Raw genomic sequence first — 25,283 nt, 5'->3', positions numbered from 1 at the left:
GATTTTTTATGGCCGGAATTGGATGGTATTGATATGGAAAACGTTTACTGTCAACAAGACGGCGCTACGTGCCACACAAGCAACGAAACTATTGATCTTTTACGGAAAAGTTTCCGGACCGTGTTATCTCTCGAAGAGGTGATCACAATTGGCCACCGAGATCTTGTGATTTAACACTTTGCGACTTCTTCCTTTGGGGCCACGTGAAAGAGAAGGTCTACGCCAACAGCCCTGCGTCGATTCAAGACCTCAAAGATGAAATTCGTGAGGCTATCGAGAACATAAGGCAGCCACTTTGCGATTTGGTTATGGAAAATTTCATGAAAAGGATATGGTCCTGTAGGCGTGGTAATGGTAGTCATTTGACTGATGTTATTTTTCACTATTAACGGCATACCTTCCTCTTCATAATGAATAAAACATTAGATCATTTATGTTAAAAAATGGCATTTTTCTTTGAATATCAAAATAACACCTCTTATTAGAAAACCCTGTAATAATAATAAGTCGTTAAATTTCATTGCTATTAATTAAAAAGAATTTGGCATTCTCAGACTATAAAAATATTACCATTGGTTATTTCGGCTACTGGCATTATACCTAGCTCTCTAATTAAAAATTTAGGCGTATTAGATCTATCAAAAAAATTATATATAAAGATGCAAAAGTCAGTCATTTTGAATACATGTAGGATAACAAAAGATTTTTAAAATATTTATGTTGAGGGATCAGTATGATTTATAGGCCCTGTTAGAAGTTCTACCGAGCCGAACCCTCTGATATGAAAATATCTGGAGTCGGTGAATTATTTTCTCATTTGATCTCTGGTGAGTTGACGTGTTGTTCTTGTATTGTTTTGTATTTATTTTGCTTATATAATGCACTTACATAATGTTGATTGACTAGATGATCATTTGTGGAAAAGTGAGTGGAAGGGTTAAGTTTTTCCTTTGGGGAAGATTTAACCCGGACAACTAAATAAGGAAGCATTAAAAAAAAAAAAAATAACATATCATAAGAAGTTCAAAATCAAATTATGTTTATAAGAATTCAATGCTTTTATTTGTTTCAGAATATTTTAAGAGAAAATTTTAAATATATTTCCTTCAATAATTCAATAGTAATAATTCAAAGATAATTACAAAAATTATTTTAATGTAAATTAAAAACTATGGGATTTAAATGTTGATTTTTTAAATACCATGGAACAATAATAATTTTAATAAATAAAGTTAAAATACAAATTTCTTCTTTTCAAATAAAAAAGTTTTTTGTACAATTATTTCATTTCTTCTGGGGTTTTAAATTCAATCATATTTTTTATGATAAGCGCAATTTTGAATATTGATATTTAAACGATCTCCGTCAAACGCCGATTCTGTTTAAGATTTTGAATAAATACCTGACAAAGATAGCAGCGGTAACTCGGCCCGTTTCGCATGTTGATCAAGTTGTGATCAGCTTCCAAGCATTGTCATGCTTATCAAATGATTAAAAGTTGAAGCTAACCGAAAAAAACGGACAACCGTCTAGTGTAAAAAAATCAAAATGGCTTCGTTTGACGCCGATTCTCGGCCCATTTAGGCTTTTGAAGAAATGTTGGGGTTTTCTCGAAGCTCACATTTTAATTATTTCTGATTAACGTATTACTAAAATCTTAAATGTTTCTAGAGCGATCCCTACGGATCTAAGTTATTTATATTTAAAATTAATAAAAACAGGACCTAACAATAAAAATATCTGATGTAAAACGTTTTGAAAATTTTATAATACGTTTTTCTACTATAAAATTAGCGGTAAGCACCATATTTTATTTTTCTAGACGATGAATTAGTAACTTCCTGAGGTATCCCTCTAGAAACATTTGTGATTTTAGTAATACGTCCATCAGAAATAATTATAATCAACCCCACGGAAAGATTGATTTTATAGGCCTGCTAAGGCAAAGTCGACTGTAGGTCCGTCCATTATGCCGGGCCGCGCACTGAATATTTTTTTTATACGACTTCATAACTTATTTCGTTAATATAGGTACCCACTTTATTTTAGACATTTGAAAGGGCAAATTCAACCTTGGGTCTGCTCCACTTATGTCGTTAATATTCTAGATTTATTTTATTATATTTTCTCATCTTAAGCATAAAGGTTGTGTTGTTATTCTTGTCAGCTGTTACCAGTTTGATCAAAAGCTGAAATTGCCCAGAAATCGCATCGCTTAACGGAAATCGTTCTAATGTCAGAAATTTAAAATGGCGTTTATTATTGATTTGATATAACATGATATATATAAAATTTAAAAAAATACGTAAGTATGTATATCTTACTCATTTTTATATAATTATTAATTTGACACAATACATATTTCAAATCTTCCAAAATTAGAAATTAATATTACTCGCTTTAGTACAAAATTATTGCTACAAAATTGACAAATATTTCGTAAAATTTCAAATCTAAAAAATCTTATGATTAAATGTTCTCGTTTTAAAATACATAATTCAATAACTCTTTAGGGACCGAAGTATTATATTAAAATATTCTAAGTATTATAACTCAAGTAATATATTCATAAACTCTATGTATTATGACTTAAATAACACATTAAAATATTCTTTGAATTTTAACTCAAATAATGTAATTAAATAATCTACGTAATATAACTCAAATAATATATTCATAAACTCTATGTATTATGACTTAAATAATACATTAAAATATTATTTTTATTTTAACTCAAATAATGTAATTAAATAATCTACGTAATACAACTCAAATAATATATTCAAATAATCCACTTATTACAACTCAAATGAAATATTCAAATAATTTACTTGTTACCACTCAAATGATATATTCAAATGATCTATGTATTATACTCAAATAATATATTCAAATAATCCTTTAAAATATTTGGATGATTTGTATAGCGCCGTTTTTGTGCAGAATCACCCATGTATTATAACTCAAATAATCCACGTATTACAACACAAATAATATATTCAAATAATCCATGTATTATAACTCAAATAATATATTTAAATATTCTTTGTATTATAACTCAAATAATATATTCAAATAATCCACTTATTACAACAAAATTATATGTTCAAAAAATCTATTTTCTAAACTCAAATAATTTATTCAAATAATATTTGTATTATAATTCAAATAATTCAAGTAGTATATTCAAATATTCGATGTATTATACATAGTCGTCGCTTCGCAGCGAATGTTGATGTGAACACAGTATCTACTCTCAAAAATGAATTGCTAGCATATAGCATGTTTCACACATGTTATCCGACTTAACAACATAAAATTGCAGTGAAACTAAAAAAAAACTTCAGATTAGTATGAAAAAGTTAACACTGCGATGATTTTTAAAGAAAAAACTTGTAGACTCATAGAAAAATGGCAAAACTACATCACACGGAGAACCCAAAAAACTTTACTTTTGCAAAATTATATTTTTTTAATTCGCTTCGGGAATTTTGAAAAGACATTTATTTAACAGCTAATATTAATATTAACCCCCTATTATTATGAAAATTCATTGAAAAAATGCAACTTCGTACTCGATTTACTCGAAATCGACAACATAAAATAAAATAAAAATTCTTCTACAAAACAACTCCAAATGTGACCTCGATAAAAAAATAACAAAAATAGACGTAAGCGAGACAAAAGCTCTTTCTCAGTGACGTTTCGCAAGCATATCACTCTCAGAAGTGTATACATAATCGTATGTTCGCATCAACCCTAATTGCGCGATCTATAAAATTGAATGAGTTTCATACAACATGTAAAATTAGTCCTCTTTTTTACAGTCAAGGTGAAGAGTTTTATTTTTTTTACTACTGACGGTAGAACGGCAAACAAGGAATTAAACTGGTTCTCCTTTTTACCGCCAGTGGCTGAACATACAAAATAATTCAAATATTTATCCGAGTTTAAGATTGTATCATTAATTATATTATTATCTTGTAAAATAAATAAGAATTAGATATTTATGATATGACTTGTTTTTTTTCTAACCTTTCCTTTACCAAGCTGGAAATCTCCTTCCGATACCAAGCTGATACGCAAGGGTTACCTAGTAAGTAGGTATTCTTAAATTCTTAAATGAAGCATTTTTATTTATAACATGCGTTTAAACAAGAATTTAAACGATTATTTAACCTGTTTGTATAAAATCATTAAATCAATGTTTGATACCCCTGATTTATTATTTATAATCTCTTTTCATACTCCAAGCAGGTCGGTTACAAGACAGTACCTACCATATTATTGTAGCAATTCTATAATAACGTCCCAATATCACACTCCTATGTGATGGATTCAACAGCTAGGAAACAAATGCTCCGATGTTGTTGATATATTTAGTAAATCAATTTCTTTATATAAGTATACCTAATTGAAGTTTTTTTCATCAAGTAGGGGAATATTTTGATAAAGCTATTTAAGGCGATACACTACGTCGTGTAGTATTTTAAATTGAGCCGCTATCAATAACAACCCTTACGTAGATGGCGATAAGGTTTAAATTCCCGCTTAACACCATCCGCCTGTTTTGATTTATGCAAGAAAAAAACATGGCCAAAAAGTGCCATTTATTTTATTTTGTGGATGTTCAGGCATGAATATTAATTTTTTTTTCGATCATTTTATAAATAACTTAATTTGCTACATTAAACAATAAAATGATAACCAAAAATGGGTTCGTAAGTAGGAGATTTTGAACTTTACAGCAGTTTTCATAGGCCTTTAGATTATTTTTTTCTGGGCTTATAAAAAGACTTATCTAAAAAATACTCGATTATTTCAAAGGCCAAGATGTATTCTAGTCGCAGTATTTAATTAAAGCATCTGAAACATTTCTAGGCGACCAAATTTTCAAACCAAAAACACATGATTTTGCATTACTACGTATGGCATCGCCTTAAATTGAGAGTATTACAGTATTTTGCACGTTAACAGTATTTTGTCGGCTGAAAGAATAAAAATATTTTCGTGTTTTTATATTTATATTTTGTACCTACATACTGTGTGGATCAAATTTAACAATATTTTTTTTATATTTGTGTTTTAAACAGTAATTTTCTGCACTATTTAAGAGTACAATTTTTTAAATATTGTTATATATGTATGTAAAAGTCTTAATCGGCGTAAAATAAATAAATAATTAACGGATTAAACCAGGATTATTATTTTACGCTGAAGGTTGTGGGGAGGGGAAGGAGATGGGAAATAGGAAGGTGGGGAATACCTGGCTTTTCATATCTAGTCATCAAACACGACTAAAGCCATTTTCAGCAACGTTGTAATTTTGAATGGTGGTCTTAAACCAGGGCGATACTGTAAGTATCTTCCAATCTAGAATGCATCGCAAGTACATTATGGGTTATTTTTAATTAATAAATTATGAAATTACACAAATTCATATAACTTACTTACGCACGCCGGGATACGAACACGTGACTTTCGGATTGCTTGTTGAGAGCCTTACCCCTCGACCAAGGAGGCCATGTGATGATATTACTATATGTTGTAACGTCATTGGTATATGGCATAATATAAGTATATGAGTTATAATTATCGGGTAGATTTACGACAGCATTTGCGCAAATCACATGAAAATGTACGCTTTTCAAAAAGTTTGAAAAAATGCATTAATCATCAGTTATTCTTTTTGACAAGTCCAGTTTTCCAACTTCGCCATCTTTTGCAGATATACATGAGGATGCTTAGAAATAATAATGGCGGCAACAACAAAATTACCGCCACGTCTAGCATGAGTATTGACAGTAGCCCCCTGTCCGGTGGTGACAGGTGGCCAGCCCCACGTGTTTTTATTACGTGCTCTGAGTAGAAGTTGACCATTTCTCTTGGAGGCATCGGTCTGTCAAAGAATGACAGTTGAATCTGCTTAGCAACCTTCCTGTAACTGAAAATAAATAAAAAATATTTGATTAGCGCATTACCATCAGTGTTGCCAAGTTAGCATATTATATGCCAATTTTGGCATAATTACTCCATGTTTAGCATAACTATTATGCTTTTAGCATATAGCATATTTATTTGGCTTATTTTTACAGAAACATGAAAATAATAAAAACCTATTTTTTAACTAACAAAAATGATATCGATTGAAAAACTGGTGTCTCAATGGAGAAACATAGTTCACATTAAATGGGAATCCTTGACTTCCACTGTAGAGTTTTGGAATAAAGTCATGCAATATAAAAATGCAGCTAATAATAACCCCTTCGGTGATTTATGTCAGTTTGCAATGTCTATTTTAACATTGCCGCATTCAAATGCGGACATTGAACGTGTATTTAGCCAAATGAGTCTGGTCAAAACAAAACTCCCAAATCGTTTGGCGGTGAGAACCCTGAATGCCATTTTGTACGTGAGATTTGGCCTAAAGAGAGCAGGAAAGTGCTGTTATTCTTACACTGTTCCTGACGAAGTACTACGCTGCATTGGGACCAAAGAAAGTTACGACTCCGTCTCTCAGCCTTCCACATCAGCTGCTGTTAATGAAGAAGAAGAAGATGAAGATATTGATATTTTATTTCACTGATTTTATTTCTAAGTTAAATTTATGTTAGCTTTTTTTGGCATTTTTTAAAGTAATTTAGCATTTTTCTGGCATATTTTTCCCATCACTCTAGCATATTTTGAAGTAGTTGAGTTGGCAACACTGATTACCGTAGACGCAAACCTTGTGATTTTAGAATAGACGTGAGAGGATATAATATCCTAGATATTAGTTTAAGTGGTTACTCATAGATGGCACTAGTAACAAATAAAGCTGTCGATAGTAAATACAGGGATTGAGAAAAGTCAACCATAGAAAAAATTTAATATTATCATAGTTATGTTAGGAAGTAAATTATGAAACTTTGTGAAATGTGTTTTAATTATTTTTACATGAAAAGACAAAAAGTGAGGTAGCAGTAATGTTTACAATACATTTGTCTACTAAAATATGTCTTTGTTTTTACGTATTTTTAGTTATAAATAACTTAAAATTAGCTATTATTTTTTTTTGATAAATTAATGTTTTAAAGACAAGATTTTATTTATGCATAGCACAAAGGATAACAATTATTTTTATAAGCAATAATTGTTCGCCTGAAACACTCATCCACATTGAAAAAATCTCCTGATAAAAAATACATGACGCCAACGGGACTCGAATAAGTATAATAATAATAATACTCAAATAAGCCCCCATTGCTCAGTGGTCAGAGCTTTCGACCGGAAATCGAATGGACACGGGTTCGAGTCCCGTTGGCGTCATGTATTTTTTATCAGGAGATTTTTTCAATGTGGATGAGTGTTTCAGGCGAACAATTATTGCTTATAAAAATAATTGTTATCCTTTGTGCTATGCATAAATAAAATCTTGTCTTTAAAACATTAATTTATCAAAAAAAATAATAATTAATATTTGACAAGTCCAAGTATTTCACCTAAAAAATGTATACAATTTGTATCAACGCCATCTAGTGAGAGATTTAGCACTTACAATGCCTTTCTCATATAAAAATAAAGTTGGTTGTTCTCAGGTGAAAAAATGTAAAAAGCAGTAATTGTTGAATGAAACACTAGCATATATTGAATATTTTCTCGGGTAAGAAATAAGCCCCCATAGCTCAGTGGTCAGAGCTTTCGACCGGAAATCGAATGGACACGGGTTCGAGTCCCGTTGGCGTCATGTATTTTTTATCAGGAGATTTTTTCAATGTGGATGAGTGTTTCAGGCGAACAATTATTGCTTATAAAAATAATTAAAATTAGCTGTTTTTAAAACGTTTTAATGTTTGCATTTAAAAAAAAAACTATGTTTAAAAATTAGGGGCGTTGGGTGGAATAATTCAGATTGTCTCACTGATTATAAACAACTCGACCTACCTATGTACTTGCGAGTTACTACCGAGAACTAATCGTAAACAACGCGACCTACCTACGACAATACGTTGCCAGTTGGTCTGGCACATTACGCCAACTCGCTAGAAGGTTTCAACCTATCGCCTATGCGTAATAGCAGCGCCACCGAAAGTTCCAGTAGAACCCAGTCTAAGCGAGTGTCTCCGTTTTACTTGCGATCTCGCCTACCTACTGTTGCCGTCGGCTGTACCGTATAAATAAGCCCGACGCAGCGAGCAGTCAGTCAGTCATCAACCAGCCGTCAGTTAACAAGGCTCAACGAGGGCTCAGCACATCAATGCCTGCATTCCGGAGAATTCAACATCTGTCCTACGTCATCTCATCACGGCTACCTGACTCAATAAAACACGGTCTTTCACGACCGTCTTTCATTTTGTGCCTCTCACCAGATCCCCAAATGTATATTTTTAATAATAAAATATTTTAGTAAAAACAGTTTATAGTTTTCAGATTCAGGTACGATCAGAAATATTCCATTTTATTTGATTTTATAGCAAAGCGGAAATAATCTTACCATTTGACAGAATGTTCCATAGATCTGAGTGATTAATGAACTAACCTGTCTGTATTTAAGACCTCGTGCACGGCCCATCGCACTGCCTCAGCTGTGAAGTTGGAAATTTCCACTATTACACCCTGACCGCGACTTCTTGCGCCCTCCGCATTGTGTATCTGATCACCATACACCGGCAATAAGACAAGCGGGACTGCCGCCGCACTCGCCTCCGTCATGCTTAGCATACCACAGTGGGTGATAAACAGTCTCACGTTAGGATGAGCTGTAATTAAAAAAAAAGCATTGGCAGAATATTGAAGGAAGGTGATTTCTTACCTAACTAACTAACTAACCATCACGCCGTTTCCCCGCAGGGGTAGGCAGAAAGGACGGACCGCCAATCAACTCGATCTTGGCACACACTTCTTGCCACATTCATACATCGTCTCATAAACACTCTTCTATTATTCTGACTCTTGACATGGCCCGACTCGATTATCTGATTCACTTGATCGTGCCATATCTTCCTCGGGCGTCCCCGACTTCTGCTACCATTCGCATTTGCATCATATATCCTCCTTACACTCCTATCTTCACTCATTCGCTCTACATGCCCAAACCATCTAAGCATCGCTTTCTTAATCTTACTCATTACGCTTACATCAGCCTTGCACTCTTTGCGGATCTCCACATTCCTCACACGATCAAAAAAATGGTTTTACCACACATACGCCTCAGGGATCTCATTTCAACAGCATTCAATCTACTTTCATCCTTTCTTTGCCAGTTCCAAGCATCACTTCCGTACATCAGGGTAGGTACCAGCACTCCGTTGTGGACTGCTAGCTTGGCTTCTTTGGACAATGTTTAGTTAGCGCCAACTGCGTTCAGTCCTCCATTAACGGAATTACCTGCATTTCCCCTTGTTTCAATATCTCTGTCAGCCTTCCCATCTCTCTAGAACATACTTCCTAAATCCACAAACTCATCCACCTGCGACAAGTATTCCTCATTCACAATTATATTGCACACTGTTTTCGTACTCTCTCTTTCAAACACCATTACTTTAGACTTACTTACATTCATCATTTACTCATTCTCTGCTACCATTCGCATTTGCATCATATATCCTCCTTACACTCCTATCTTCGCTCATTCGTTCTACATGCCCAAACCATCTAAGCGTCCCTTTTTTAATCTTATTCATTACGCTTACATCAGCCTTGCACTCTTTGCAGATATCCACATTCCTCACACGATCAAACATGGTTTTACCACACATACGCCTCAGGGATCTCATTTCAACAGCATTCAATCTGCTTTCATACTTTCTTTGCCAGTTCCATGCTGGTTGTGGACTTCTAACTTCGCTTCTTTAGACAATTTTTTGTTAGCGCCAACTGCGTTCAGTTCTCCATGAATGGAGTTACCCGCATTTCCCCTCGTTTCAATATCTCTGTCAACCTTCCCATCTCTCTAGAACAAGGCTGCCCAACCCCAGGCCCGCGTGAACCATTTAAAAAAAAACCCGCCAATCCGCCAATTTGAAAAAGTGTCGCGGGCCCGCGGTAAAACAAACAATGCAGCTTGCGCGCGGTCATCAGTGTTGCCAACGAAGGCGATTTATCGGTATTTAGGCTACTCAGAACGAGAATCAGCGACGAAAAAATCTAACCTGTTGAACTTACTTTTTAAACAAAAATTCACCGGTTTTTGATTTAATATTTTTTTGCGTCCGAAATGGAATCTTGTAGCCACCCCCCCCCCCCCCCATGGAATTCGAAAAAATGTTGTGGGAATCACATATGATGTTTTTGGGCGCGCGGAATTTTTACTCAGCGAAGTTCCGTAACAACCCCCCCCCCCCCCATGGATTTAAAATATTTTGTGGGGAGGACTCATTTTGATTTTTTTTTGTGGGGAATTATGTTTTATAGAAATTCTCTAACAACCCCCCCCCCCCCCATGGAAATAGGAACCGTCAGGTATTCAGTGGCCCGCCAGTGATTCAAAATCGTCAATTTGGCCCAACTGTTAAAAAGGTTGGGCAGCCTTGCTCTAGAACATACTTCCTAAATACACAAACTCATCCACCTGCTCCAAGTATTCCTCAGCAACAACTATATTGTACACTGTTTACGTACTCTCTATTTCAAACACCGTGACTTCAGTCTTACTTGCATTCATCATTAACTCATTCTTCATGTATACTTCGTTCATCCTAGACACGAGAAACTGTAGTTTTCTTACCTAACCTAACCTAACCTAATTAACCTGTGTTTTAGATTGGCACAGAATATTCTGTGAAAAATAGGTATGATTTGAGATTTTCACGGCCAAAAGGATTATAGTGATTTGTTTTTGGGGTATTATGCCGTGTTGTTTTATATACCTCCTTATTTAGCCAACGTTTCGGACAGCATTGCAGTTTTCATCATCAGGGCAGATGTGTAATCTGATTACGCAACTGTTCGAAACTTTGGTTAAAGAAGGAGGTAGCGCAACATGGCATAATATCTGTGGAAAATAAATTCCCTCGGGGCCTATGTCATCTTTGGGAATGTTGTGGGGAGGGCTTTTAAAGAAAAGAAGGAGAGAGGAAGTTCTAGGAAGGAAAAAGGTACAAGTAGTGTGTAAAAATCTAGGATGATGCAGGAATCCATCCCCTCCCATTGCAGTAAGATGTTAAAAAGGTAATTTATTATTTTTCTCATTTTATCTTAAATATGTGTACATGGATAAAATACAAAAAAGTGTAAGATAAGTTAAAAAGAAAAAAAATTGTAATAATGGGATAAAAAGTGAAGTGTTAGTTTTTTATTATTAATTCCCTGCACAAATGGAATGTCTTTTCTAAATATAGAATTCTTTCAAAATAATGGATGTTTCCAGTCAAAAGCTCCCTGTAAGTATTTTTGTAAATATTTTCATGTTTGATATTAAATTTTTATTTTTTATAAATATTATTTTATTTCAAAAACAAAAATTTCAAAGATAATTTTTTTTGGTTTCTAAAATAGTATTTTTTTTACGACAAATTGAAAAAGAAGAAATATATTGCCTTTTTAAATTATCTTCTTGCGCCATATAAACAATCTATTTCACTAGCTGTTAAGAATATTGGTTTAGTAAATTTTAGCTTATTAGCTAGGTTTTTACACGAGGTAAATAATTTACATTTATGTGTATTTAAAATAAACATATGTATTTTAAATAAAAATAACAACTGACCTAAAACACTTCCTTGTGGAAACCATTTCCTGATGATCACATTTGTTGGAACTCCCGCGAGTTGGTCATCCAATTTCCACAGAACTGTTTGCTTCAGTTCCCCGAATACCTTGAGGAGATCCCTCTTTAGTTCCTCTGGTAGGTGAGACATGTTGAGATTTCCTCCCATGCTGAAGAACACAGCTCCTTCAGCATTGTTGTTTAAAATATCTCGAAGATCCTATAATGGTGATCAGTGGGTTTGAACAGAATGGAAAAAGCTTTTATCATGAGGACAGAAATGACGAATTGACGCCGAATAAATCAAAAACACCTTTGAAGGGGGTTTCGTATACAGACCTGTGAACTTTACCAAAGTATAATAATTTATGTTAACTAGAATAATTCGTATAATTACTTTTCACTGCTTTTAATTTTTTTAATGTTTCTCTCTTATAGAAGCTGGCACTTGTTCTTTGAAGAGTGGTGAGCATCAAAATGAAGAATGTTTAGTGTTTGTAGTTAAAATTTACAGATTTGAAAAATTTGAAAGTAGCTATGATATGTTTCCTTCGTTATGTCTCAAATGTGGTGGTATATTCAGTAATTACCGAGTGACCTGTATAGCGTATAGATTTGTTTGTGTATATGTATGTACTCGTATCCGCATTGAACAGTTTATGATATCATTGACACGATGCGGCTTTTAAATTTGGGAAGTGAATATAAAAAAATATCTGTATTCGAATTTAAACAAATATGATCGAATGCATGAAGAGCACGGTTAATATATTTGGTTCACTTGATCGTTCCATGTCTTCCTCAGGTGTCCACGACTTCTTCTTGCATTCACTGTCACATCATATATGTAATCGCAAGGCGAATCAAGAATGGACTGTAAAATTAATTGTGAACTTGAAGTTGACACAACGATGGTTAGAGATGGTGAACAGGGAGTAAGGAAGGAATCCGACTTACCCCTTTGATGTTCGTCAACGATGTTGCTGGTTGGTTTCACTCACAGGAGATGATTTATTGCACACGCAACTTCCACAACATCTGGGTTGGGTAAGAAACACACTGAGGGAACCGAATATGTTCACGGCACAGTATTCTACCCCGAGTTGATATAATTAAAAGCACTGATCATAAAGAGATGTTCATCACACCGGCTTCATCAATAAACTGATTTTACAGTTAAGTTTATTGTTGTAAATGTCACACAAACGTGGGTATTGTCGGATAATGACAGGTACTTGTAGGTACTAGGATGGGGAAATATTAAGGACAATGTTAAAGGGAGATAGTTGCGTCAACAATATATTTTCCTAACACTCCTTTCTTCTTTCACCCGTTCTACATGCCTCAATTAGTCTGTGCTATCGTAAATATTAAATAAATATAGTTATTGCAGATCTCTACATTTACAGAACGATGACTGTTGCATGCTTCACTGCCATACATTAGAAATTTTTTGCCAGCACTCCATTGTGGACTGTTGGCTTCACTAAAATGTAACTTATGATTTAAATTATGCTTTTATATATATATTATATAATAATATAAAAATATATATATATATATATACATTTATTTATTTTTTGTTTTTTTTGTAATTATTTTTTATTTTTAATAATATGTTTACATGGTACATAATTCATTTTACATCTTGGGTCTTTTTACTACTCTTCCATTGAAAGCATTTGCTTGTAAATGCTTGTGTAATATAATACGAAAATCCACGGGATATTATAGTTTTTGTATTTGTGAAGCTGAAAGTTTTTTTTAAATTACCCATTAGATTAAGGACCAAACGTACAACGGGAAAAGAAACACTTTACAACTGTAAGGATTGGAGCGATTGCTCCAGGCGACATTACGGGAGGAATCTTGCGGAAATATTTTCCTGTTTAGCTAGCTGTTGTTATCGCTGGACATCACGTTATCCATTATAAATTTTGCAATTACAATTGTTGATTTGCATGGCGCCTTACTATGAAACAGGTCAGATTATAATCGTTGTATTCCTTTGTCACAAATTTACTAATAAAATTGCTACCATTTAATTCTAACTGTGCAAGTGAATCTTCGATCACAGCAGACGCCTTGAGATATTGTTATCTACTCTACATTTTGTTCTGTTAAATTTTAATCTTAAATAATAACTAAAACGATCTATGTTTCGTTCTTTGCCAATAAATGATTTCTTGTGACATTTTTATGTTGTTTCAATTCTATCTATCTCACACCTACCTCACACTATGGTATTTCTTGTTCTTAACTTATATTAACTGTCACAATGGTATAATTAACAAAATTGATTATCATTTTGTTACAATGGCGTTCAACGCGGTAATTTATCTGACGCAATATTATTACGTTAAAATTATAGGTAGGTACTTAATCGTTTGTCTGAATTCTTCACAAAATCAGTATTCTTAAAAACGTATTTCTTTTAAATGTTCCTAATAAAAAATTACCTAAATTCTACCGCCACAGTGCAGTAGAGCAGCATTAACCACCAACGGTAAAAAGAGAAGCCTGCACCCTGTCGGTAAAAAAGATATCCTCTCACCTCTGGCAGTGGCTTATCTTCGAGATGGAAGCCAGCTATCTCCACGGCGTTGGACATCAATGGCCTAACATCACCAATGGATGGGTGGGTGTTGAGAAATACCATTGCCACCTTCTTACGCAGTTCCGAAAAAGGAAAAACCTTGGATTCATTCGGAAAGTATTTCTGGTACAGGTAGCGTTGCAAGGGTAGCATTACAATTCTGAAAAATCAAACCAAAAAAGATAAAAATATGTTTAAATAAGTAGAAATTAAAATAAAGAGTGATACTCATATGGATCAAGCAAATACAAAACACAGAAATAAATATAAGTGAAAAGTGAAGTTATGACCTCACTAGAAGACATAATATTTCTTCAATTGCTTAGTGACAGACAAAAATCATTTAGTATTAAGGTACTTCTGGATAATTGCCCTCTGAAACACAATCCCTTCTTTGGGTTAGGTTAGGCAAGCGTTATTAAAGGTTACGTTAGGGTAATAAGAATCAGGCTAGACTCCTCCACCCACTGCTACAGCATCTCATCATCTACGTGAAACACAATCCCTGCCATGTAAATTAGCAAAGGTCTGACCGGTGTACCTAGATTAGGTTGGGTTAGGTTAGGCAAGCGTTATTAAAGGATAGTTAAGGTTAGGTTAATAAGAATCAGCTTCGACTCCTCCACCCACTGCTACAGCATCTCATTCAACATCAACGTAAAACACAGTCGCTGCAATGTATATATAAGCAAAGGTCTGACCAGTGTGGCTACATTAGGTTGGATTTGGTTAGGCAAGCGTTATTAAAGGTAAGTTTAGGTTAGGTTAGGTTAATAAGAGTCAGGTTAGACTCCTCCACCCTCTGCTAGAGCATCTCATTCAACATCAACGACACTACGTTAATGGCCCTCTGAAACACAGCTTGAACCGGTACGGCTAGGCTAGGTAAGGTTAGGTTAGGCTAGGGTTCGGTTAGGCTAGGTAGTAAGAGACAGGTTGGACTCCTCTACTCACTGATACAGAATCTCATCCACGATCACTGACACTACGTTACTGGCCCTCCGAAAAACAGCTCCCGCCATGTCTGTCTGAGCGAACGCTTGATACTGATGTGGCACGCTGGAAGCCGCGGGGGAGTTGCCAGACAGGCGAGCCAACCAATGCGGCTGTCCCGTTGAAGAGGTCAGAATCACGGGACATGAGAAGCGGACACCCAGCCTGCAATCATGATAAAGTACAGTAAAATACAGTCAGCGATATAGGTATCTCTACTGCACGAAGAAAACATTGTATTGCTGATTCATTCTTCTTCTTATTTCGTATCGTGGGGAGTCAGAGAGGAACAACTACGTTAGTGAACCAGTCTACGGCCGTAGACTGGTAATAAATGCAGCCGGGGAATAAATGCAGCTGGCATTCTTTGACCGCATTTTCGGTAGTCTGCACCGCACCGCATTCACACATCGCCGACTCTTTAAGGACCTTACCCTATTGATGGCGGACCAGAGTTTACGAGGCAGTGAGAATCCACGCTATCTCTCTAATTTATTAAAATCCTGTTATAAACTGGACTGCAGGCCATTTCCTAATAAACTTTAAGTACATTCAAAATATATCGGAACACGTGTTCATGCAACAGCATTTTTCCTGATAATATACATTGACCCTTTCATACCCCACTGCGTTCAGCCTCATAATTATTGTGAATGCTATAGTCTCACTGGTTCCAGACGGTCAGGAGCAGTAGGGTCTCTTGTGCGATATTCGAAACGTAGATTTTTATCGTCTTTGTATTTAGTCAACAAAAATGAATAGTTATATTGTAAAGAAAATTGACAAGATTTGTTTTTGAAAGGAAATGATCGTCAGCCAAACATTTTATAAATACTTTCCGCTCACACAAATCCTACAACTATAATATCCCGTGATTTTTCAAGTATCTGCGCTAGTAGTAATTATAGTAATGAGACGAGACATTTTATTGTTGTATCGGAATTTAAATATCTTGACTGTGCAGGCATTACTATGTATGAGACAAAATATGGATTATAAGAGGAATGTACAGCATGAGTACAACACCAGATTCACCAAGAATGAAGAATTCCAAAATATAACAATAAAACTGGAAAATAAACCCAAAATATTTAACTTAATATAAAAAATTGCGAATTACCAAATAGATTTAGATATATGCTATTTTTTCACCTGAAAACAACCAACTTTATTTTATATGAGAAAGGCATTGTAAGTGCTAACTCTCTCACTAGATGGCGTCGAGACAAATTGTCTACATTTTTTGGTGAAGATACTTGAACTTGTCAAATATTAATCAAAATTTTTTGGTAAACTAATGTTTAAGACAATATTTTTTATGCATAGCTCAAAAAAAATGTAATAAGCAGTAATTGTTGAATGAAACACTAGTATATATTGAATTATTTCGCGGATAAGAGATAAGCCGCCTTAGCTCAGTGGTCAGAGCTGTCGACCGGAAATCGAAAGGACACGGGTTCAAGTCCCGTTGGCGTCATGTATCATTTATCAAGAGATTTTTCAATGTGGATGAGTGTTTCAGGCTAATAATTATTGCTTATAAAAATAATTGAAACAAACCTCACTAAATAAACTTGGGCACCCCTGCTAAGTTGCCAAACGTAGCGAACGAAGTGAATTAACCTATGTCAATCATCTATAAATTATGAATAGATATATTTACATTGTAATTGAACATGTAAAAAACTGCTTAATTGTAGTTTAGCGGGATAAAAACTCAAATAACAATAAAAATTAATTATAATTAGAATTATTTAAGAATTATCACCCAACGAAATGTTGGCTCACAAGATCCTCAAAGATTACCAAGTCAAAGGTTCGTTTCCTGTCGGCCAACATTTCCAGAAAAGCTGTGTTAGCAAAAACCAAGTCTGTGACGTGTTTGGTCAGATATGAGAACCCCAATGTCATTAACACGTGACCGTAGTTCGAAATTTCGAATCCGCTGTGATTGGCTGAAAAGAAAAACAAAATGCCAGTATTATTTCCATGGAATAAGATTTCTGGCTTTCACTCTTCAAGGGTGTTGTTCTAGGCAATGATTTCAAATTATGGAGAGAGGGAAGGGATTCTTTATTTTTTATAAATATAATATGCATGTTTTAGATACATAAACCTTCCGGAAGAAATTTTCTAAATGATGGTGAAAACTCTATCAAAATTCGTTGGGTATTTTAGAAGAACTTAACGCAAAAACAGACAGAACTTTGTTTGCAATCTGTACATTGGTTGAAATGGTACCGTACATAAATCAGAATCGGTACTTACATCTCATAGTGGCCATTTCTGGAACTAATATTTCTTCGTAGTTAGAAAAATTATGTCTTCCTGTTGGATACCCCGTTATAATTGTCACCTGCAATATAAAATGATTATTATGTTAGTCCCAGGTAGAGATCGTCCAATGAATATTTCTTCTCAAACAAACTTGTATGAAAACGAAAATACTGATGTTACTAGAATGGGTGATCGGATAACTAAATACAATTACTATTCAACACACCTATAAAGTCATGAAAAATGTTACGTAGGTTAGTTTAAGATGAGATTAGGTTTACAGGTTAGTTTTTTGTCATCGCGTTCAATTTCCTTAGGGGCGAATAGTCCATGATACACGCTCTTGTGTCCTGTTCAGGGTGGATCAATGCAAAACGAACTCTAATCAGAATTCTTGCCTAAACAGACTATGCAATAATTACTATAGCGTATTATCTACGGTTGATATTTTCAGCTGCGAACTAACCAAATACAAGAGGTCCATAAAAGATTATTTCTCTGATGGTTTGTGAATAATGTAATGTTATGTCTCTATTGTTTACATTTCTATTATGTTTTGATTTATATCTACAACCTCTCTCCATAGCTATAAATATTTTGGATTGTAAATTTTTCTTTTTATTTAATCTTTTGTTTCGTATAAACTTTAAATTAATATTCCTTTCTTGCAAATTTAATTTACTTATTACTTACTTAACTTATTATGCTGTCTCAATAGAGGTAAAGTCACAAGGAGGAAATCCATAATTGGTTTTATTTTGGCTATGTAATACTTATGGACAAACTTAAATAAATGTATACAGTCGATTTCCCGAAAATTAATAAATAAATAAATGGTGACGTGCACACGAGCTCTGCCTGCCTCTCTCTTTCGACTAGCAATCCGAAAGTCGCGGGTTCAAATCCGGGCGTGCGCAAATAAATTTTACCTGATTAATTGTGTTATTTTACAAATGACTCTTTTAAAATAATATATAGTTTTCATAGACATATGAATATTAGTAGACCTGCCCTAAGTGATTAAAAGCGTATTATTCCCCACTCCCCATACCGGTTCCATTGTAGCCGGCTGTGCTCGCGTATGGCCTCAAGTGAATTTAGAAAACGTGACGTCATCATTCTTGTGCGAACTATGGTCGAGGCATCATCGGTTCATTTTACGAAATAACACGGCAAAATGGTGGCTTGTTGTATGAAAACTTGTAAAAATAGATGTGAAAAAGAGAATAAACCCAATTGTCGTATTACATTCCATATAAAAGCATTATTTTACTTTATTTTAAGCATATTCGCATCGTATAATATGGATCAGTTGTAGAAACATATACTATCACATCGAGATACGTCTGGACGCGAAACACAAAGCTGGTTGGTTGCTGGGAAGTAAATTATCAACATTTATAAAAGTGTCTTAATTAAATACGTAAACGAAATATTCGACTCTGAAAATAGAAGAAATTTATTTTGCCGAATTTGGACTTCGCAAATTTGTTCATAACGTGGCGAGTAATTTGCGCTCCCATGTAAAAATGTCTATTCATTCAAAAGCAGATTTTACTTTTAAGAACTAAATGGTGATATTATAATGCGTGATGCCTATATACTGTCAGATTGATTTATTGACGAATCACAGTCAGCTTTACCCCCTTCGTTCTTCAACAGTTGATTTTACCCCTCACCTTTAATTTCTAGTCTATATATTCATATGTCTGTGATAGTTTTATTTGCGGGGCGTTCCAGAATTTAAGATACTCTCAGTATCGCCCTGGTGTAAGACCACCATTCAGAATTGAAAAGTTGCTTAAAATGGCCTTGGCTATGTTTGGTGACCAGATCTGAATAGCCAGGTACTTCCTCACCCTCCTCTTCCTCTCCCCACTACATTCAGCCTCACAACATACCCTAACTGGGGATGCCATAGTCTCACTGTTTCCAGACCACTGGCATGAGAGCAGTTGGGACTCTTGTGCGGTTTGACAAATTAAAAAAAAATCTTCAGTCTACACAAAAAAATATCGTCACATCTAATATTCCCGGTTGACAGTCAATTTCAAATAAATTCGCAGTTTTCGAACTAATCAAAGGAAAAAGTGTTTTTAAATTCAATATACACGAAATGAAATATATGATAAAAGCCCATCTATTTGTAAAGATGTATGATTTTGGCTTGGTTTTGGACCTAACGTGTTAAAATAAACAAAATTGCGTTGTTTGGCCAGTAGACGTCAATGTTATAAATGACGTCAATTTTACATTTGACGTCAATTTTACATTTGACGTCAATGTTACATTTGACGCCAATTTTACATTTGACGTCAATATTACATTTGACGTCACTGTTACATTTGACGTTAATGTTACATTTGACATCAATGTTACATTTGACGTCAATGTTACATTTGACGTCAGTGTTACATTTGATGTCAGTGTTACATTTGACGTCAATGTTACATTCGACGTTAATGTTACATTTGACATCAATGTTACATTTGACGTCACTGTTACATTTGACGCTAATGTTACATTTGAAGTCAGTTTTACATTTGACGTCAGTTTTACATTTGACGTCAATGTTACATTTGACGTCAGTGTTACATTTGAAGTCAGTTTTACATTTGACGTCAATGTTACATTTAAGATGCTTTTTAAAAACTACAAGTAGAAAACATCTTAGTCTTTGAAACAATGGAGTATTTTTTTTGATAAAATTTTTTGGAAGCCCACAAAAAAAGGATCTGACCACAGACATATGAATATATAGACTAGAAATTAAAGGTGAGGGGTAAAATCAACTGTTGAAGAACGAAGGGGGTAAAGCTGACTGTGATTCGTCAATAAATCAATCTGACAGTATATAGGCATCTCGCATTATAATATCACCATTTAGTTCTTAAAAGTAAAATCTGCTTTTAAATGAATAGACATTTTTACATGGGAGCGCAAATTACTCGCCACGTTATGAACAAATTTGCGAAGTCCAAATTCGGCAAAAAAAATTTCTTCTATTTTCAGAGTCGAATATTTTGTTTACGTATTTAGTTAAGACACTTTTATAAGTGTTCATAATTTAGTTCCCAGTAACCAACGATGCGTACAGATATATCTCGATGTGATAGTATATGTTTCTACAAACTGATCCATATTATACGATGTAATTACGCTTAAAATAATACTTACATATGGAATGTAATACGACTTTTGGGTTTATTCTCTTTTTCACATCTATTTTTACAAGTTTTCATAGCTAAGCCACCATTTTGCCGTGTTATTTCGTAAAATGCCTCGACCATAGCTCGACGCTAGTTCGAACAAGAATGATGACGTCACATTCTCAAGATTCACGGGAAGCCATACGCGAGCCCAGCCGGCTCCAATGGAACCGGTATGGGGAGTGGGGAATAATACGCTTTTAATCACTTAGGGCAGGTCTACTAATATTCATATGTCTATGGATCTGACCTATAAAAACTGATTCAAAGTTCAAAATCTTCTACTTACCAACCCCTTTTGGTTTATCGTTGTATTGTATAATGTAGCAAAATTAAGTTATTTAGAAAAATATTGTAAAACATTTAAATATTTGTGCCTTTTGAACTTTTTGGAAATGTGTTATTTTTTTCATAAATCAAAACAGACGGCTGGTGTTAAGAGGAAGCTACAAGCCAAAAATGTGTATATTCTTGGTATACCTTATATTGTAGGTAATATGCATTCAAATCCGCTTGACAAACGGCGTCCAGAAACGTTCGTATTCAAGTACAAAACAGATTTTTAATTATTTTGTAAATAATTTTATAACAAAGCAAAAAAGTAAATCAAGGGAAACTGTTACAGATAATCTAAGCTATAATACTGTATTTTTTTAAAGATGTTTCCTTTACGCGTTCATACATTTCTATTGAAAAAATACTTTTTTTGTAGTTTACATTTATATATTTTTTATTGAGTTATTAATTTTTTATTTGTATTCTACTCAAGCAAAACGATAGGAAAACCTTTAATTTATATAAAGCCCATTTTTTGGTATTCATAATGTACACTAATTCATTATAAAGATTAATCAAAATAGTGATTTAGCATTAAGCTTTGCCTTAAGTGGGAATTCAGACCTTATAGCCATCTACGTAAGGAGTATTATTGTTAGCTCTAAATGTTACACGACGTAGTAATCTGTCAGTACTTTCAACACGGTTCCATGATCTCTGTTCCCTGATGATGGACACTGCAATGCTGTCCGAAACGTTGGCTAAAGAAGGAGTTAGCGCAACACGGCATAATACCCCAAAAACAAATAACAAAAAAAAACTAACCTAACCTACTTAACCAAGTTAATAAAGTTTTTTTGTTTCTTCACTTTCCATGACTTTATATAACTTTTTAAAGATGTGATGAATTATCATTGTTATGATTTATCCGGTCACCTTTCAACACATTTGTTCAGTCTACAATTTTTTCTCTGTAGATCAAATGCGCTATAAATATCACATTTTTTAATTTTCCATAAAAACAAATATTGTTTTAGAAACTAGATAAAAAAATCTTCCCATTGTATGCATTTAAAATAAACATTACTATTTCTAAATAATAAAATTTTAATATCATACATGAAAAATATTGTCAAAAACGCTAACCACATTTTTACTCAATTTTTTACTCTAATCGTCGACAAATTGAAAGAACTCGAAATTTGGAAAATACAGTGGTACCTCGTATATCGATGCAGATTTCCCCATACAAAACAATTAGACTACCATTAATCCGTTTCAACCCCCAAAATGTCACCCCAGTTATTTTGTTACGTGGTTTTGAATAATAAAAACGTATTTATAAATGACAAATATTGATACCTCTCCACTCGACTCCTCATAGAGTATAAGCTCTTAAACATACGACAACTCCACCTAAAACTTTCGCTAATACATTTCCTGTTCAAATATAAAAACAAAACTCTTTTACAACACAACTACACCACCAGAACAATAACCAACGGTCACTACAAAGTACCTTCACTACATACCACGTCAGCTCAAAGACAATTTCTCTTCCTAGCTCCTAAAATCTTTAACCTTATCCCTGAAAACCTAAAAACCGTGAGTCAACCCCATTCCTTTAAAAAACAAATTACGAAACGGACCCTTACACACGGAATACGTTACAACTACAATACCCATTCATTCTACACTCTATCAATTTGATCACCTTTCAGACAAAACATAATATATCCTTATTCCCTAACTTAGCGGTATAGTATGTACATAATTAATTAGTGTAATCTATTTACTAATAATTTTTCATCTTCTTATAATTCTCTAACTTCTCCATCCTTTTCTTGCAACCCAAACTAGCTATACATCATTTTTCTTATTTCTCTATTTTGTTTTATAGTAATGTATAGATTCTTTGTCCGCAAACTGTACAATTCACCCGCCATAACACATGGTCATCCCTAGCATGGAGGGTGAAATATCACAAAAAACCACATCTAAATCACGTATCCATAAAATAAATAAATTTAAACCGATTATCGCGATACATAAATTATTAATTTTGGCTATTTTTAGGACTTTATTAATGGCATCTAGTATAAATATTTGAAGCAAGCTGAAAATAACTATTATTAATCTTTAAAAAAAAAAAGGAAAAACACTCTTTAATTAATATTAAAATATGGACTACCGGTCATATATGAACTTAAAACGCTGAAGAGGTTAATAAATGTGTTATATATAACATTTATTTACTACATTTTAAAATTGACTGTCCCGAATTACTTCAATGTATCAATATCCATGTTCCCAAAAAATCATGCCGACATTTCTTACCTTTTTACTTCAATAACACCAGGACACTAGTTTGCCAAAATTCTCCAATTCCGAGACTTCACAATCTCGGAAACAAATATTCTGCTCTGGGTGATATATTTCATTTGAAAACTAGTCAGTATAAATGTTGTATATTCTATCACTTTTATTCTTCTAGACACAAATAGACCTATGTACCCATATAACTTCTCCGCTTCTACTATTTTGTTTTGTTGAATCTTTTAAATTCAATTATATGCGTGAGGATTCATTTTTGCCATTATGTTTACATTCTTCTTTATTGTATTAATTTTTAAGTGTTTACTCTGATACAAAATGCTTGTATTTTTTTAAAGAAAAGCCCACTAGGGCGTGTATTAAATAAATAAATATATATTCACCTCGTGCCCTTTGCTATGTAAAATATCTGCCTTGGCTTTAATAAGGACAGAATGACTTCTTGTAGGAGATGGACAAAGCAGTAAGATTTTATAAGCCATTGAATCGTTTATGTACCCACTGGAAAACAGTATTATTACTGTAACCAACTGCATTAAGTTTTCCATTTTTCTGCAAACAAAAAATATTAAAGTACATGGGTGTTGAATTTATTTACATTTATTGACTGGATTTATGGTGATTTTTCACAAAAACGGCGCTATTTAAATTAGCCAAATTTATTACATTCAATATATTAACATATATATTTAATACTAGGTGTACAATACCACGCATTGCTGTGCCTTAGTCTGTTTGTGCTGATAGAGAAACAGTAGCGCGAGTTGCTTTTACGTTCAACAGAAGCCCTGATTTAAAAAGGCATGTTTGTCCAAGAGATGGCGCTGTTTCTTAAGAAAAGCATGTTTTTACCCGTCACAGGTGACATCTATATAATGGTAACCGGATAAATCATCACACTGATAATTCATCACATCTTTAAAAAGTTATATAAAGTCATGGAAAGTGATGTAACAAAAACTTTATTAACTGGGTTATGTAGGTTAGGTTAGGTTAGGTTAGGTTGGGTTAAAAAAAAATTTCATCGTTTTTAATGACTTTATATCACTTTTTAAAAGTGTGTTGAATTTTCACTGTGTTGAGTTATCATGGAACCCTATATAATATAGGTATATAAAATTAATGCGTATTTGAAAGCAACATTGTGTAAAATTTTTTAAAATAATTTCTTCAGAACTTTGTAATCATTCAAAGAGCTATCAGCTAAAAATAGGAAAAAAATAGTTGAAGACAATTAGTTAAAAATGACGTAAAAAAATATAGGTCCCGGTGGCTGAGTAGTTAGAGGCGTTGTCCCGGTAAAACAGAGATCCTGGGTACGCAGGAAAATGAATTGGGAAAGACAGAACATGATCAAATTAATCAAATACTTAGTTGGAATATTTAAAAAAAATGTTACAGATACTCAAAGAGTACATGCCAAAACTCAATATTTCTGCCTACCCCTGCGGAGAAACGTCAGATCTTTCGTTAATTATAAGTAAAATATATTTTGATTCAAAATGAGCGATTAACGATTTTAAAAAGTTGAAAATAGTTCAAATTTAACTTACAAGTATTAAAATTGGTTAATTAACAATAATAATGGGAAAACAAATTGTCACTAAGAACTTTTAATGTAATTTGTATTGGCCATTTAACTTGTCAGTAAGGTCCGACATATGAAACATTCTGAAACTAACTAGATAATAAATTCTTTATATTATTATTAAAATCATTGTTTAAATAAAATTAAAAAATGATATCTTATTTTTATCTTGGATCTAAACAGGACCGTTTTGGGTTGGGTAAGGTTTTTTTTAAGGCGATGCACTACGTCGTGTAATATTTTAAATTGAGCCGCTATCAATAACAACCCTTACGTAGATGGCGATAAGTTTTAAATTCCCGCTTAACACCATCCGCCTGTTTA

General features: G+C 33.7%; 1 protein-coding gene across 1 annotated transcript; it reads right to left on the bottom strand.

The window, feature by feature from the left end:
* Nucleotides 1–5,676: 5,676 nt before the first annotated feature.
* LOC149416481 (UDP-glucosyltransferase 2-like) lies at nucleotides 5,677–25,030 on the bottom strand. Its single transcript, XM_089642008.1, has 9 exons — nucleotides 24,925–25,030; nucleotides 23,755–23,923; nucleotides 17,544–17,631; nucleotides 17,044–17,230; nucleotides 15,237–15,440; nucleotides 14,241–14,442; nucleotides 11,687–11,906; nucleotides 8,519–8,738; nucleotides 5,677–5,944 (listed from the first exon to the last, which is right to left on the bottom strand). Exons 2-9 carry the CDS (start codon nucleotides 23,917–23,919, stop codon nucleotides 5,677–5,679), a joined length of 1,554 nt encoding a protein of 517 aa, XP_089498134.1. The 5' UTR covers nucleotides 23,920–23,923; nucleotides 24,925–25,030.
* Nucleotides 25,031–25,283: the final 253 nt, after the last annotated feature.

Source organism: Hesperophylax consimilis, chromosome 17 (assembly GCF_061612785.1).
Source record: "Hesperophylax consimilis isolate HC1 chromosome 17, BYU_Hcon_1.0, whole genome shotgun sequence".
In the NCBI taxonomy this organism is placed as follows: Eukaryota; Metazoa; Arthropoda; class Insecta; order Trichoptera; family Limnephilidae; genus Hesperophylax; species Hesperophylax consimilis.
This window is presented reverse-complemented; position numbering and strand designations above follow the sequence as displayed.

Excerpts from the sequence above, each read along its gene's own strand:
- LOC149416481 (XM_089642008.1), bottom strand. The coding sequence starts at position 23,919 with ATGGAAAACTTAATGCAGTTGGTTACAGTAATAATACTGTTTTCCAGT. Across the intron at positions 17,632-23,754 it reads TACATAGCAAAGGGCACGAG|GTGACAATTATAACGGGGTA; the intron begins GTGAATATATAT and ends TTTATATTGCAG. Across the intron at positions 5,945-8,518 it reads GAGGTCTTAAATACAGACAG|TTACAGGAAGGTTGCTAAGC; the intron begins GTTAGTTCATTA and ends ATTTATTTTCAG.